The 15,768-nt window shown below is 48.6% G+C and overlaps 1 protein-coding gene across 13 annotated transcripts in view; it reads left to right on the top strand.

Annotated features, from left to right (window-relative positions):
• The window catches only part of LOC139052803 (bromodomain-containing protein 3-like), a 253,023-nt gene that overhangs the window by 32,778 nt on the left and 204,477 nt on the right, over positions 1-15,768 (top strand). For 9 of the 13 annotated variants that reach the window (XM_070529934.1, XM_070529935.1, XM_070529927.1 and 6 more), the window contains 3 exons: positions 3,680-3,712; positions 3,809-3,841; positions 4,171-4,753. In XM_070529934.1, the coding sequence (XP_070386035.1) occupies positions 3,680-3,712; positions 3,809-3,841; positions 4,171-4,753 (649 nt within the window). The remainder of the gene's footprint in view (positions 1-3,679; positions 3,713-3,808; positions 3,842-4,170; positions 4,754-15,768) is intronic. The other 4 variants (XM_070529928.1, XM_070529931.1, XM_070529929.1 and 1 more) reach the window with 1 other exon arrangement.

Here is a 15,768-nt window from a genome sequence, read left to right as displayed (position 1 = left end):
AATTTAAAGAGTAACATAAGTTTGTTCTTTTCCTCGAAAAACGCATATGAACAGTTTATTTCAAGTTAATGAGCATGTGCTACTTGTTGCACCACTTACCTTGTACAGGTAGTTTTGAAACATTGCATTCATGGGTAGTATGAATAGTCCTGTACAAAACCCAATCATCGGCAAAAAGCCTGATCTCCGATGAAATAGAAATATAGGAGCAAATATCATTTATATAGATAAATAAAAGTGGTCCTATGACTGATCCTTTGGGCACGCCAGAGGACACATCAACTTCACGGCATGTTTTGCCATTAAGTACAACTGTTTATATTATACAGTTCTAATTTTTCTATAAGTAAAGAGTGAGGGACAACATCGAACGCCTTCTTAAAATTTAGAAACAAACAGTCAACTGAAAAGCCCTCATCCAAAGCTCCTGCTAAATCATGCGTCGGTTCAAGCAACTGTGTTGTACAGGAAAATCTACTGTGAAATCCATGCTGCTGGGGGCTGAGCAAAAAGTGCACATTCATGTGGCTCATAAGATTATTGTAAACCAAATGCTCAAGTATTAGTAAGCGAGATAGGCCGGTAATTCAAAACTTTGTGGTCCACCTTTATGCGCAGGGACGACATTGGCAAGTTTGCTGTCATCTGGTAAAAAGATTTCTAGTAAAGATTTAGTAAAGTTGCAGTCATCTGGTAAAGAGATTTCTAGTAAAGATTTAGTAAAGATTACGCACAGATATTCGGACACCTCCCGTGGGCACAAAGAAAGCAGTGCTGGTGACAAAGCATGTGGCCCAGTTGCTTTAGACGCATTCAATGTTTTGAGAGCACCCTCTATTCCTCGTTGGTCAATCATGATATCGTCCATGGGCTCACCCAACACTGGGGTTGATCGTGCCACGGTGTTCTGAGTGAACATGAGCAGCATATACAGAACTGAAAAACGAGATAAAGCACTCTGCTTTATCAATATCGTTATGGACGGTAGCACCATTGCTATCAAGGGCCAGATTGATAACACGTCTTTACTGTTCATTTTAAAGAATTGCCACAGTTTGTCTTTTCTGAATATGCAGGTGTAACGTGCTCAAGTATTTATCTTTGGCTGTCTGCATAGCTACCTTCTTCTCTTCAGTTTTGTTTTTGAGTTTGTCTTTAAGCTTCACCAAAGGGTTTTCTGATATATAGCGCAAATGTGCACTCTCTGCCTGGCCTTCCATTTCAGGTGTCGCGAACACTGCGGCTTACTTTGCTGCTCCACGCGGACATAACCCATGGTGGTACATATCTTTCCCGCATCTCGAGCAACTTGTTCTTAAATACTTCCCATAGCTCTTCCATATTCATGAATTCAGCCTGTGACTCAAAGGCATCATAGTAGGAATCTAGAGCCAGAGTCATATCACTGACACGTGCTTTTTGATAGCTATAGGTACGCCGTGGACCACTGTTAGTAGCTCTCACATACTGCAAATTCATATCGCACAATACAGCTTGGTGGTCGCTTATGCTCGGCAGCACTATTGTAGAACGCACTATTATGTAGCAATAAACATGGCGGCCTTGACGTATTTCCGGCCTTTCGGCACTCCCAGCACGTGCAAGCATGGCCTTTGAGATCGGCGCAAGCTAATTAGAGATGCCATCGCTGGGGGTGCGATTTGAACACCCCCCTAATCCACACGCCTGTGTCGTGTGGTTCTTTCTCTGTCTTGTCCCTTTTTTGCGCAGTTTTTCTTTGTTCTCATAACCCCCCTAATGCCACCTGCTCCTGCATGCCTCACATGCCTCTTGAGCTCCGCGAACTGCCCGAATTAACCGAAGTACGACCAAATATGTCTGAATTAATGGGAGTTTCATGCCGTAGGGTTATGTACATGTTAGACGGGACCAGACCGTGCGCCCAAATTAACTGAATTAATGGGGGCCGAATTAACGAGGTTTTACTGTATCACAATGCTCAGAATGAATGAGCACAACAATGTCTGTGTTGCATATGGCAAGTGCAGCCGCCAACCGACAATTCAAGCTGTACAAGGACCGCTAGAAGGCCCAAATAATTTGGAGCCAGAAATACTGGAGATATCTACTTTCATGGATATCTTCAATTTCGTATGGCTAGAGCAAGGTGCATCAGCTTTTAGGTTCAACGACATCCTTCACACAGTGCCAAGCATGCTATCTTTTGCATGGTGTTAGATCTGGAGGACAATCCCAATTGCTGTCCCCCAGATTTTGGACCTTGCCGTTGGGTGCGGGAGTTGGCCGAGGTTGAGGAGGACTTTGAGATGAAAACTGGAGGTTTATTTACATTATTTACAGTGAGAGTACAAAGAAATATGTCAGTCATTACGGGCCGGCAGCAACTCGGATGCTGCAGCCCGTGGCAAGAAGCTCGAAAGAGATGAATGAAGGAATGCTCTGTTGCTGCTCCCGGTCTCTGGCTTTTAACCCCTTCGGTGTCTCGAAGTCATGTCCCGTTCGGCCAATCGGCGAGCCCGCTCAGGTGGCGTCATTTTCGGCCAGTGGTAGGCACCCCTGCAATTGTGTCGCACCCGGCACAGAGGGTTGCTCCTTGGGCTCCAATTGTCCGAGGGCTAACTTCTCCTGGCGGTATTGCCTTCCCGGTCTGCAACTACCATCACAAAGGTGGACCGGGGGGATTGCTCCCAGGGCTTCACGGTGCATTACAGCAGTCTTGCCTCGGGACCCACGTTACCTGGAACAGTGCCAGGCTCCTGCTACACTTTCGGGAAGAGTCGAGCAGTGAATAGCTCCAGATGTGGCGCACGAGGTGGGGGCCCCCAACTTGTTTGCACGTGCCGCACCTCGAGACGTGGTAGATGTGCTTCTGCGCTCCTTAATTAGCTGTGACGCGATTCGATGTGGTCTGGTGAACTCCAAGCAGGCTCAGGAAAAGGTCCCGTATCTAACAATGGCGAGCGAAAATTAGAGCAAATCGCAAATGTAGCCTTTATAACTCAGTGGCTTGGCTTGTGCATTGGTTTGGGTGTGGCCGTAGACTACTAAGTCGACTAGTTTTGAGCCTCCAGCGACATGGCCGACGACATCGCTATTTCTGCTGGATTCAGTGGCCAAATGCCGTTCAGTGATCGCATGACGCGATAATTGGAATTGACACGGGCAATGTTGCGCATGCATATAGCATTGTTACACACGGTAGTCTCCTCCTGGAAGCGTTTCTGCTTGAGCCAGTGTTGCTGCTGAGAGTGTTGGCAGCCACAATTGTGCTCAACTTGCTACCCTGCTCGGCAATGGATGGTGCGGGCAGGCCTTGGCAAGTGGTTTGGCACCCGCTTCCATTCCAGGCAGTGGGCTGCAGCTGCTTTGTAGCGCGAGCACGGAACAATGGTGGCAACAGGTGCTTCTTGAAAACATTGGTATTATAAGTGGGAGGCCAGGTGTGATGGATTGCAGCCAAAGGTCTACACAAGCATGATGTATAATAAGGTGACACTTCCTATGACTTTGGTAAATAATGGCAAATAATTGGTGCTGTCAGTAATGTATTCTGCCAAAGGTGTTTGATATGTGTAATGGAGGTAATGCTGCCCCGCATGTTTCTTTCTTTACACATTACTGCCCAACGTGAATGGTGGTGTAACTACAAAATTTCTGCCATCCGTTGAGTGATTGTATGGGGGTGTGCTGATTTCAGACACCTGAAAAGCACAGACAGTACCCTAAATCGGTAAGAAATAGCAGAGAATCGGCATTTATTTTGTGAATGTCTTTTTGTATGTGTTTAGCATTGAATGGGCTGGGCGTATATTCTGGGCGCTTTCAGACCCCTGAAAAACGAAAGCGATTTCAAAGACAGGTAAGTATTTGATGGTTCGTTTTCTAGACGTGTGGCAATACTATGTGCATGCAAGCGTTCCAATCCTCTTTTCAGACACCTGAAAAACGAAGATTGGTAAACAGAGTTGAGACCATAGTTAAATGTGACACTGCGGTCGTTGGCCGTAGCATGGGAAGAATGATGGATTTGCCTCTGCTTGTGGCTTTGTTTAGTACTACGCTTCATCCGCGATGGAGCACGTGGGGGGCTTAGTCACAATCAGTTGTGCCACATCTGGTGACCAATTTGAAAAGTCTCAAACCATTTAGAGAATGTGGCAGTAAACCCCCCCTCCGTGTACAATGCAGAGTGGGACTGAGCCAAACTGCAACAGTAGCAGCAGCAGCGGTGGCGGTGCTGCAGCCAGGGAGGAGCCCATCCTGGAGCCCGTCAACGGGGTGGTGCAGCCGCCGTTTGTGCCGCCGGCCTCGCGGCGGCAGCGTACTACCAACCAGCTGCAGCACCTGCTCAAGGTGGTCATGAAGGCCCTGTGGAAGCACCAGTTTGCCTGGCCCTTCCAGCAGCCTGTGGACACCGTGAAGCTGAACCTGCCCGACTACCACCGCATCATTAGACACCCGATGGACCTTGGCACAATCAAGAAGCGCCTGGAGCACTGCTACTACTCCTCGGCGCAGGAGTGCATCGAGGACTTCAAGACCATGTTCACCAACTGCTATGTGTACAACAAGCCGGGCGAGGATGTGGTGCTCATGGCCCAGGCCCTGGAGAAGCTGTTCCTCACCAAGATCACCGAGATGCCCAAGGAGGAGACGGACCTGCCCTTGCCCCCACCCCGAGCCGGCCAGGGCAAGGGCAAAAAGGGCAAGACTGGCGGCAGTGGTGGTGCCAAAGTTGCCGCCTCCACATCCAGGGCTGCCGCCGCCAAGGGTGCGTTGTGGGCTGGCTGGGTTGTGGGCTGTCTGGGTCGCACTTGTTATTTCCCGGTGATATGTGGCTCTTGCCTCACTGGGTAGGCTCAAGTGCAACACTACCCAAGGGCTTGGTTATGTGTGTCCTCCACTCTGGAGGCCAGCCAACAAGCATGGCCCACATAAGGCTGTGACAGTGTCATTACAGAAGACTGGGCATAGCACGGCAAGCAGACGTTGACTTAAAGGGTACAGGTTAAGTAGAACATTCACACCACAATTTAAGCAAAGCGTTGCGTATTAATGGAGCTACCAGCGATTACAAGTTACCCTCCTCCCTACCCATGCTTTTCCTCCTCAACTTGTTCACCGAGCCATCGGGGCTAAGCTCTGCCTTCACTGGTTCTGCGTCACGATGCAACGTCACATCGTCCACTTCCGGTTGTTTTGGAGTCCGCCCGCGCGAAAACTCTCCGCTAGCCATTTGGCCGACGACCTCAAGTGAGAGCTATCGAAGCAGCAGCGTGCGTTGCGAGCATTCTGTCGCAGCGCGGAACGTGTCTGGTATTCTGTTAACCACACACTAGCGGAATGTTTCTACGGAACAGTGGAAGTATAAACTCAAGCTGATGAAACTTTAGCGTAGACGTACGTGAGCTGCCTGATTGGTCTCCACGGACCCGCCGTTGGCGCAGAGAGCCGAAGAAAGAGCTAACATTGCTCTAACGAAGCGTAAAACATTTTAAACATTTACAAAAGCAACGTGTTAACGATTACTCCTGCGAAAAATTTACACCAGCAGCAAAGAAGAATACATTTGGTTAGTGCTACTGTGTGTGGTTGAGCTATGTGTCACCAGGTGGCCGCACTGTGCAGACCATTCACATTTGCGCTTCTGTTCATCCCCTGAAACGACACGCAAGGGGACACGGCCAGCCCCTGTACCCTTTGCGCTTGCGTTCACCCTAATACCGGACTCGCGAAACGCTATTGCGTTAGTAATCTTCCGGTGTAAAGTGACTGCCGCAATCGCGCAAATCCTGGCGCTGATCGGATAGCAGCAGTCCGGTGCACTGCAGCCAGTCCGCTAGTCTACTGGCTTGCAGAGGGACACGGATGTCGCAGCCTGACATATTGCCAGTTGCTATGTTTGCAGTCCACAACGCAACAAATTCTAATCGTAGCGCTCGCGAAAAGACAGACCGACTGTGACGGCGGAGCTCTCGTCAAAGACAGAGCGCGTTGTAACACAAGCAGATGACACTTGCTGTGTGCCGGAACTGCTTAAGTGTACTGAAACATTGTTCTTCTGCATACCTTTTATGTTACTTTCTTTTTATAAAAACAAATGAACTAACATTTCAACTATTACGAACATCATTTGTTTACTATAAAAAAAGTTATTGATCACGCGCCCTGGTCAGCCAATTGGATAGCTCGCCCCACTGACGTCATATTGCTGTTTTGCGTCATATGGGTAGCAGGGCGGCTTAAAATTCCGCCGCGCAGTGTGCTGTGATCGGCAGTGATGTGCGTTTTTAAAACCTTATAATAAATTGCATGCTTTACGCGAAGCACTTTATTGTGTCAATTAATGATCAGAAGGACCTGCTCTAATGACTCAGTAAGTTTGTAGAAAATCGTCAAAATTGTTTCAGAGTCCCTTTAATTCCACTCGCAACTTCCATTGCAAGGTTTGTAAGTGCGTCGACACAGACGGCAACTGGGGATGGAGCCGATGTTTGTTTCTGAGTGACAAACATTTGTAACGGATGAGCAGAAATTCATCGGAGGTCATGTCGCTGTTCTGTGAAAATCTGTGAAAGATCTCCGCGATATACACTCAAACTTGCTGGCTTGCCTGCCCCGGTGTGGCTTGTTCCATTGACTTGTCAGGCACTGACTGGATTACCTAGGCAATTTGCTATGACCAGGCCAGAAGCCTTGCTTCGGTTTTGAGGAGACGCTGGCTCATATTTTTGCTTCCAGTTGCACCCAAATTTTCGCTATGTTCTGTAGGTATAGTCCGGAAGAGGAGTGGTGTGCTGTAGGGTTTTCAGCTATATACTGTCGCTGACCGATTTTCCGGACTCCAAAAATTCGGACATGCTCGATTATTCGGTCAGCTTCGCGGCACCGCCATTCTCCCCATAGACCATAATGTATAACAACTGCCGAAAGCTCGGACACCTTGCGACCTCTCGTCTGATTTTTCGGACACTCCTTGAGCCAACTCGATCGAGGGCATCATGCACTGACTCTGACCGGCGCATAGTTCGACTTGCTGAGCGCCATTTTTGTTTTGAACGGAGCCTCCTTGCTGCCCCGCGAGGTGGCGCTACTGGAAATCCCCGCTCATCATCATCGTTTCTGCCTGGTTCGATAAAGTGGCCGTACAGCAGTTCCGGTTTCAGCTTAGTAAGCCATGTCAACACAAACCAGCAGCTGATTTGTTTCTTTCGTGCACGACGCTGCGAGCAGGCCACGTTTTTCGTTTGTGCGACTGGTGTTGGCACGGTGGTGTTTGCTTTGTGTGCTGTGTCGAGGTTTCGGTCATCCAACGCGGCGTACGGAAACATCACGTCAAGTGTCTAATGGCGCCGACAGTGCCCGCGCAGACTGCGCTGGGGAATGCCGGCAAGCGGGTGCCGGGAGGCCTAAGATTTGTCGCCTTCCGATGTGCTCCCTACTGACGCGGAAAATGTTCTGCCGAGACCTGAACAGTGGTTGCATTGTGATTCTGGACACCGTCTCATTTGACAGTTTCTCAGGTGCTGACACTGCTGTACTGACATGCGCTGTGGGGTTCTCCTCCGTGCTCTTGGGACAAAGGAACGACAACACAGTAGTGCAAACAATCACAAGGGCATTTATTGCACCTTTCATAGATCAATGCCTGCTAGCCGAGTTGCTATCCACAAAACATGCCGATGGGCGCCCGACAAATCTAGAAGTCCGACTCACCGCGAGCGAATATGTTCGCCCCATGCTAGATCCCAACGCCTGGTCGTTCGTGCGTACTGTCATGCGAACTGTGGCGCATTCCAAGGCGGCCACGTGAGACGGTCTTGCAGAAGCATGGGTCGGCGCACGTGCGGCACGGCACGTCCGTCCCGCTTGCTGTCCCGTCCCAAAGAGAGCCAGCGCCTTCTTTTCGGCGCCGAAGTAACCTCGCCTGTCGGCGGCGTTAGCAGCGCAACACTCGCGCCATCTCTCGTACAGCACTTCAACCACTCCGACCGCCGTGGGCGCCAAGTCACGCGGCGGGCGAAGTCGCCCTGCAGGAGACGAGCTATGTGGGAAAACTAGATCTCAGGGGAGGCGTGAGAGTCGCGCATCCCCACAGCGCAGAAGTGGACGACGGCGAGATCATTCGTCAGGTTTGTGCTGCACCGCCGGACGATGTCTTCGAGTCGGAAGATGACGCACCATGTGCTACGCTGCCGTCGCATGCAGAGCGTGCACAAGCAGTGACTGTGCTTTCAGCCGCCTATAGTGGGCTTCTTCGATTTTCCACTTCTGGCTACCCGCGGGCTGCCAGCCGGGAGCGTCTTCGTTTTTCTCGGGTACCTTCGCCCACCGCGCTACGCACTTTCGCCGGGCGTTCCTTTTGCTCGCGCTGGACGGTTCTGGCTACCTGCGGGCTGCCAGAACCTGCCAGGACGATTTTGGTCTGGCTGTGTTCTGGAAGTTCTCTGGCTAGCAGACGGCTAAAAGAGGCGAAGGGCGCTCGCTGCCATCTTTACGGGGACTTCACAGATTGCAACGTGGGCGCTTGAGGACTTAATTTACCTCGCTCAGCTCACTGTCTACGGTCATCTTCGGATTTCCTTACTTCTAGCGTTATCTTTTTAGGTGCTAACGCTCCGTTCTGCATCGCGAAGCGGTGTGATACGAGCCGTGGTGAACCCTTTGAAGCTTTTGTGTGTGTGTATATGTGTGCGTCCCCTGATTGCTTCTTCACGGCGGTGAACAGCGCGCCGCGCTCTCATGTGTGCATCTTATCTGCATCGTGTTCCAGGCAAGTTGTAATCGCTCATTCACACATTGCGGTACATTTTGGGTTCGTAAATCGCTCATTCACACATTGCGGTACATTTTGGGTTCGTATTTCTCTGGTGGTGTTCCTTTTGACATCTCTCGCATATGTATATCTCTCCTTCCTCTGCAGTTAGCGAAGGCTTTGCAGCTAGCCCGTGTTCGCTCCATCTCTCCGTCGTATGCTTAGGTGGCAGCTCGAAACCGATGTGTATTTGAACTGCTGGCTGTTGATCTAAGAATACACTGATTGCACTCGGTACATTTAGACACATGTACATTGGCTTATTGCTCTCATGATTGCGACCAATGTTTTTCATGTGGAACGTTTCGCTGGTCACAGGCAACGTGCATTTTCACGCGCCAGCCGCGTCCCCAGCTCCTTAAATGAGAAGCACCATCAGCCGCAACAAACTTTCTGAAATCGAAGCCCAAGCAGGTCGGCGCGAAATTTTATGCGTATGAAATGAACCCGATAACCTGCTTTTTCATGTCTTGTGATGACACAACGCTAACTCATCAATGTCGCCGGTGGTCGACGTGATTGCTGCGAGCAGGGATCCTCCAGCCATCGCTTTCGAGTTTACAATCACGATTTTGCGTCTTGTCATCTGCCGTGTTGGAGGCCATCTGTTGCGCTGCGCAAGGCGAGGTTGGCCGGGTACACGTCCTGCTCCGAGTCGCGCGAAAGTGATCGTATTCCTGAATGCAACTATATATTTTCAAGCTGGCAACGCATAAACGGGCCGACTACGCCGAGCGCGCGCCGACCTCGCCGGGCGCTGCCATGCTGGTAGCATGTTTACATTTGGCCAGCTGTACCGGCGTTCGATTTTGCAAACTTTGGGCAGGTTCGGGTTGTCTTGGGATCCCAGCCCACGTGACTTCCTGTCAGAACTGGAACTAGCTGGCTGCCATCTGGCTGCCAGCGGGTGGCCAGAACTCCGAAAATCGGAGAGGCCCAGTGATCGTACGACCCTCTTTGAGATTCAGGCTTATCTGATTGCGCGTAAACGGAACAGCGTGCAACGGCGCACTCACGATTTCTTCAAGCCTACTGCCGAGCCCGAATAAGTGTGTGGAAATAAAGGATTTCATATTTTTTTTAATCTGCTTTTTCTGACACCTGTTTATTTGGACATTTCCGCAGTCCCTGCGAGGTCCGAATAAATGGTCGGCGACTGTACAGTAAAACCTTAATACGAAGTTGATGAGGAACGTGGATCAGGTATGCACTAAGCGATGTACTAATTAACCGACAGTGGCAGATCAGCGGCTACAGACTTACTGGCCGAAAAAACTTGTTGTCACTCGGACGCACACACAGAGAAATTTTATTCGTGAGCAGGCAGCAAGAAATCTAATTTGCACTTGCTGCCGTAGCGACTTTGCAGTGATGACGGCATCCTCAAGCTCACCAGGGCCACGAGCCAGTTTCTCCATCAGTCCCCACTTCTCTGTAAACGGCCTCATGGCAGTCAACACACTAATTGCATCGAATGCGGAAGGGCCATCATCCACGTCGTCTCCCACGATGACGACGTGGAAGCGCTAGAAGCTATGTGAGCAGGCGACCTGTCATGGCTACCACGTTGTGACATCAGTATCGATGGTGACTGCAGTCCGGGAAACCTGCGCGCTGTCTATGGACTGCGTGCACAACATTTCGCCAATGATACGCTTGTACACGCCAAAAAATGAAGTAAATATTTACGGCTTGACTGTTTCGCGTGCGTTAACAAGGTGTCTACCAACCGGGAAAACCGGTAAACCGGAAATTCTGAGGGATTTTGAGCAGTCTAGTAAAACTCTGGGAAAAATCAGGGAATTAAATTTAATTTTATTACCTTAAAGGCTCCAATAAATGGAGCATTACATAAGTGTCACAATAACAGGAAGTTTTTTTACATTTTCGATTAACCTGGATGGGCACATAATGACGGCAACGTCGTTAGGAAGGCCGTTCTAGTCTGCAGCTGTGCGAAGAAAAAAAGAATTTGAAAACGTGACAGTGTGTGAGCGGGGATGGGCAACCTGTAGCTGATGGCTGGTGCGGTGAGATACGCGTGTAGGAGGAAGGATATAAGGTGCGATGCGCATAGGGCTATGAAAGAATTTGTGAAATAAAGGTAGACTGGCAATGCGACGACAGAGCAATAAGGGGGATAATGCGGATGCAGTTTTTAAGGAGGAAACGCTGACGTCAAAGGAATATGACGAGTGAATGAAACGAGCGGCGCAATTTTGCACAGATTCCAGATCATTAATTAGGTATGCCTGATGAGGATTCCAAATAGGCGATGCGAATTCTAGTTTTGACCTGACAAATGATTTGTAGGCTAACAATTTTACATGTTGAGGAGCATGATGTAAATGGTGTTTTAGAAATCCTAACATCCTGTTCGCGGATGATATTAGGTTAGTAACATGAGGATTCCAGGAAAGATCGCTCGAAAGTGTTACTCCTAAATACTTGTACGAATGAACTAGTTCTAGCGGAATTTCAGTAATTACGTAAGGAAATAGGAGAGAATTACGGCAACGGGGAATGGACGAATATTTACACTTACGCGGGTTAAGTTCCATCAGCCACTCGTTACACCAGTCCTGGACTGCATTAAGATCACTTCAAAGAGAAGATTGGTCAGCGGTGGAAGTAATAGCACGATATATCACACAGTCATCCGCGAACATATGTATGCTACATATTATGTTTAATGGTAAATCATTTATGTATATTAGGAAAAGTAGCGGGCCGAGCACGGATCCCTGTGGGACGCCTGATGTTACAGAGACTGAATTAGAATTCCTATTATTAAATGGAGACGAATTGTGAACGATTAGTCAAGAATTCTTCAATCCACTTCACTATAATAGGGTCAAAATTTAAGCGGGAAAGCTTTATAAGAAGGCGTTTATGGGGCACTTTATCAAAGGCTTTAGCAAAATCTAAAAATATTACGTCAGACTGAAGATTACAATCAAGGTTAGAGTGCAGATTGTGTAAGAAAGTGGCAAGCTGAGTTTCGCAGGAGTAACCACGGTGAAACCCGTGCTGGGCAGGATTGAAAAAGTTATTCGAGTCGAGAAATGCCATGATGTGAGTATAGATGACGTGTTCCATGATTTTGCAGGGAATACTAGTTAGAGGAATGGGACGGTAATTTAGAGGAGAGTTCTTGTTACCTGATTTGTGGACTGGAACGACCTTCCCTTGTTTCCATTCTTTGGGCAGTTGGCTTGTGAGGAGTGACTGAGTGAATAACATGCACGACAGAGATGAACATGTATCTTTGGTGTTCTGCAGTATCTTAGCGTTGATGTTGTCAATGCCAGCTGAGGATGAAAGTTTTAAGTTTTCTATTAGGGACAAAATTCCTTCTGAAGAAAATACAAGTGAAGGCATTGTCTCCTGAATAATTGCGGGGTTTGGAGAAACAACCGGATCGGTTTCATTAGGAAACGCGGATGAAAAAGCTGCGTTAAAAATGTCAGCGCATTCGGATTCACAGATAGTTTCACCTGATGCATCGGTGAGGGAAATTGTGCGTGTATTCTGGGGATTAATGACTTGACAGAACCTACGGGGGTTAGTAGACAACATGTTTGGCAGGTCATAATGAAAGAGTGCTTGGCTTCTCGCACATTTTGTAGGTAAATTTTTTCAGCTGCATAATACTTGTCCCAAGCGTTCTGACTAGGCCGTAACTTGGCTGAACGAAAACGACGCTTCTTTTTGTTAGAGTGTGTTTGTGAACCAAGGGTTTAGCGGGTTAGTTCTTATGTTTCTGCTCGGAATAAACCTGTCAACCAAACCTTCAATTTTTGTCTTAAACAAGTACCAGTTATCGTGGATAGTTCTTTGATTAAAGTCAGACTGAAAACGGGGTAAGAATGTGCGAAGTTCATTATTTATAGAAGTATAGTTTCCTTTATCATAAAGCCAGATGATACGTTTGCTAGTTGTCCGTGAAAATGGTTTAATCGTGAAGTCGGCTTGTATGACTTGGTGATCGCTGATGCCTGGTAGATGCGTGATGGAATGAACGTATTCCGGATTATCCGTTAATATTAGGTCGAGAATGTTAGCGCAGTCCTCAGTTACACGGGTTGGCTCCGATATAATTTGAACAAGATTAAAATTAAGGCAAACATCAAGAAATTCGTTAGCATCTCTGTTACCTGTGGTAGTTAGATTATGCCAATCAATACTCGGGAAATTGAAGTCTCCAAATAAAAGAGTACAGGTGTTTGGATGCTTCGTTTTAATTTCATTTATTGCATTATTTAGTTTTGTGGGGAAATCCGGACTGTTAGGAGGCCTGTAGCAAACGCTAATCAAAACGGACTGAGGTGAAGCGTGACATAAGACCCATAACATTTCTATGTCTGATGAAATATTAATGGTTGAACATGATAGTTCATGTCTGGTTGCAATCAGTACCCTGCCTCCCCTCCTATCTGGGCGATCCTTGCGGAAGACAGGGAAATTAGGCAAGTCGGCAAGGACTTCACTATCACAGATGTCGCTGTTTAGCCACGTTTCCGTCAAGATTAGTAGGTTGCTGGCGTAAGATGAGATGATATTTGAAATAATGTCGCGTTTAGAAATGAAGCTGCGCACGTTAGAAAAAATAGCTGACAATGAAAGTGCTTATTGTTGAACATGCTTAGAATGGCCTGTCGATTGACGGTGAGATGATTGCTATTTCACTTCTTTTACTGTTTGTGAAGCTTCATCGAATGTGTAGTGTTTCGGACCAATGTGCAAAGTTTTGAAGCGCAGGGCGAACTTGTCAGATACCGATCTGGCATAGGCTACAAGATTTTTGCGAGTGTTACGGACGGAAGCGGAAAAGTCTTCGCCAATGCTGTAGTTCGTGTCTTTAAGTTTATAACCACATGATAGAATGCGTTCTTTAGTTTTGGACGATGTGAATTTTAATATGATAGGCCTGGTACGATTAGGTGAGTGACGCCCGAGACGGTGAGCACGCTCTATTAAATGAGGGTCGATGTCATAGCCTAGTTGTTGAGAGCAATGGCGAATGACAGTTTGTTCCGAGTCTGCAAAGGTTTCAGCGGGGTTAGTGTCCGGAACATTGTAAAAAATGAGATTATGACGGGAGCGAATTTCTGCGTCGTCCACTCGTGCTTCCAGTTTGTCGACCTTGCAGGTAAGTTCGGTTGTTGAAGTTTTCAGGGTGTCTATTTCAGAGTGGAGAGCAGAAAGGGTAGTGTAGTGGGATTCCAGAGCGTCCATGCGTTTGTTTAGGTCGACCAATGTTGTGTCAGTAGTTTTCAGCTGTTGTTTAATGTCTTGTAAATCGGACAATAACGCGGTTTGCCCGGCAGTTAGTTTCTGGAGCTCGGCAAGTACGGTGTTGAAACGGTCGGGGCTTGGGTTAGTTTCTACGTCACCCGACAATAGCAAGAGAATACGAATAACATGCGAACATTCGGCAACAATACAGGCACAGCATTGAGGGCTCGGTAGCTGCATCAGGAAAAGGTTACTACTTTTTTTAGCGAACAGAGAAAATTTATTACCAACCTGCATCATGAAAAGCTGCGGATTAGTAGACTGCACTGTCGCGCAGCTACCGGGCCCACAGAGCGGTGGCGATGAGCGCACGGGTTTTGTAGCAATAGCGGATGATGTTCCTGGCGATGGGGTTGTCCACTGATGATCCGAGATGCGGTACAGTCGCCGACCGTTTATTCGGACCTCACGGGGACTGCGGAAATGTCCGAATAAACAGGTGTCCGAAAAAGCAGATTACGGAAAAAAAATGAAATCCTTTATTTCCACGCACTTATTCGGGCTCGGCAGTAGGCTTAGAAATCGCGAATGCGCCGTTGCACGCTGTTCCGTTTACGCGCAATCAGGTAAGCCTGAATCTCGGAGAGGGTCGTACGGTTGCTATAGTCGGCTGAATGCACAGTCACTGCTTGTAGACGATCCGCACTGCGACGGCAGCGTAGCAAATGGTGCGTCAACTTCCGACTCGGTCATCGTCCGGCGGTGCAGCAGAAACCTGACGAATGATCTCGCCGCTGTCGAGTTCTGCGCATGTCAGTACTGCAGTGTCACCACCTGTGAAACTGTCAGACGGTGTCCGGAATCGCAATGCAACCACTGCGCAAGGCTCGGCGGAACATTTTCCGCGTCTGTAGGGAGCACATCGGAAGGCGGCAAATCTTAGGCCTCCCGGCACCCGCTTGCCGGCATTCCGCAGCGCAGTCTGCGCGGGCACTGTCGGCGCCGTTAGACACTTAACGCGATGTTTCCGTACGCCGCGTTGGATCACCAAAACCTTGACACAGCACACAAAGCAAACACCATCTTGCCGACACCAGTCACACAAACGAAAAAACGCGGCCTGCTCACAGCGTCGTGCGCGAAGAAACAAATCAGCTGCTGTATTGTCTTGACATGGCTTACTAAGCTGAAACCGGAACTGCTGCAGAGCCACTCTATCGAACCAGGCAGAAACGATGATGATGAGCGGGGATTTCCAGTAGCGCCACTTCGTGGGGCAGCAAGGAAGCTCCGTTCAAAACAAAAATGGCGTTCAGCAAGTCGAACCATGCATGGTCTGAGTCGGTGCACGGTGCTCTCGACCGAGTTGTTTCAAGGAGAGTCCGAAAAATCAGACGAGAGGTTGCAAGGTGTCCGAACTTTCCGCAGTTGTTATACATTATGGTCTATGGGGAGAATGGCGGTGCCGCGAAGCTGACCGAATAATCGGGCATGTCCGAATTTTTGGAGTCGGGAAAATCGGTTGGCGACTGTAGACTGATGGCAGTGATGGCAGATGGAGCACTGATGACGCTGCAGGTTGATCCAAGATGTGTTGATTGTGGTAGGGCAGGTTCACGGAAGGCACAGATCCACGGGAGGCAGACGGTGGAACGGTTAGAAGTAGGCGGACGGCGAGAGCGAACACCTGCATCATGAAAAGCAGCGGATTGGTAGAGTGCACTGTCGCACAG

Source organism: Dermacentor albipictus, unplaced genomic scaffold (genome assembly GCF_038994185.2).
Source record: "Dermacentor albipictus isolate Rhodes 1998 colony unplaced genomic scaffold, USDA_Dalb.pri_finalv2 scaffold_36, whole genome shotgun sequence".
NCBI lineage: Eukaryota > Metazoa > Arthropoda > Arachnida > Ixodida > Ixodidae > Dermacentor > Dermacentor albipictus.
The sequence above is the reverse complement of the archived record's forward strand: the minus strand, read 5'-3'. Positions and strand labels throughout refer to the sequence as shown.